Source organism: Etheostoma spectabile, chromosome 6 (genome assembly GCF_008692095.1).
Source record: "Etheostoma spectabile isolate EspeVRDwgs_2016 chromosome 6, UIUC_Espe_1.0, whole genome shotgun sequence".
Lineage (NCBI taxonomy): Eukaryota > Metazoa > Chordata > Actinopteri > Perciformes > Percidae > Etheostoma > Etheostoma spectabile.
The window spans coordinates 8230957-8231582 of NC_045738.1; the positions used below are offsets into that span (position 1 = coordinate 8230957).

General features: G+C 40.7%; 1 protein-coding gene across 1 annotated transcript in view; it reads left to right on the plus strand.

Annotated features, from left to right (window-relative positions):
• glipr2l (GLI pathogenesis-related 2, like) overlaps positions 1-626 on the plus strand; it is a 4707-nt gene that overhangs the window by 2486 nt on the left and 1595 nt on the right. The window contains exon 4 of the mRNA XM_032519727.1: positions 423-500. Coding sequence (XP_032375618.1) covers positions 423-500 — 78 coding nt within the window. The remainder of the gene's footprint in view (positions 1-422; positions 501-626) is intronic.

Sequence of the window (626 nt, forward strand, 5' to 3'; positions counted from 1 at the left end):
ATGTATGTATGTATGTATGTGTGTAAAAAATGAATGATTTTGTGTATATGCTCTCATTGTCTTCCTCCTGAGATACACATCTATACAGTAGTTTAATCTTTAGGGCCTAATGCAGACTGTCCTACCCTGAAAGCAAACAGCTGGGATGTATTTCCCCTCCACTTGGCACTGTGTTTGAGAGCTCAGACACCATGACTCACTGCAGAAATATGTCAGCGCAGGACGGTGTGATTCATAAAACATCTCCAACAGTGCAGCACGGGGGTGATAAAAAGTGCACCACTGTAAACAACATGTGCCCCAAGAGAGATTTGTAGCTTCAGGGGGAATTCTTCTTATATTGCTGTCATTCTGAACAAGATGTATGACACAAGACCGATTTGATTGTCCTTGAAGTTGAGGTTACACTTTGTCCCGTGCAGGAAAGGATGTTACAGACCGCTGGTATGATGAAGTGAAACAGTACAACTTCAACCGTCCTGGATTCTCCTCTGGCACTGGTGAGATTTACACACAACAGTGTCTCTCTTACTTTCTTTCATGTTCAGTTGGTGTCATTAGTAATCATTAAGAGCTTTCCAATATAAATATGCAGTATATCACAATCAATGATATAACGTAGAAAA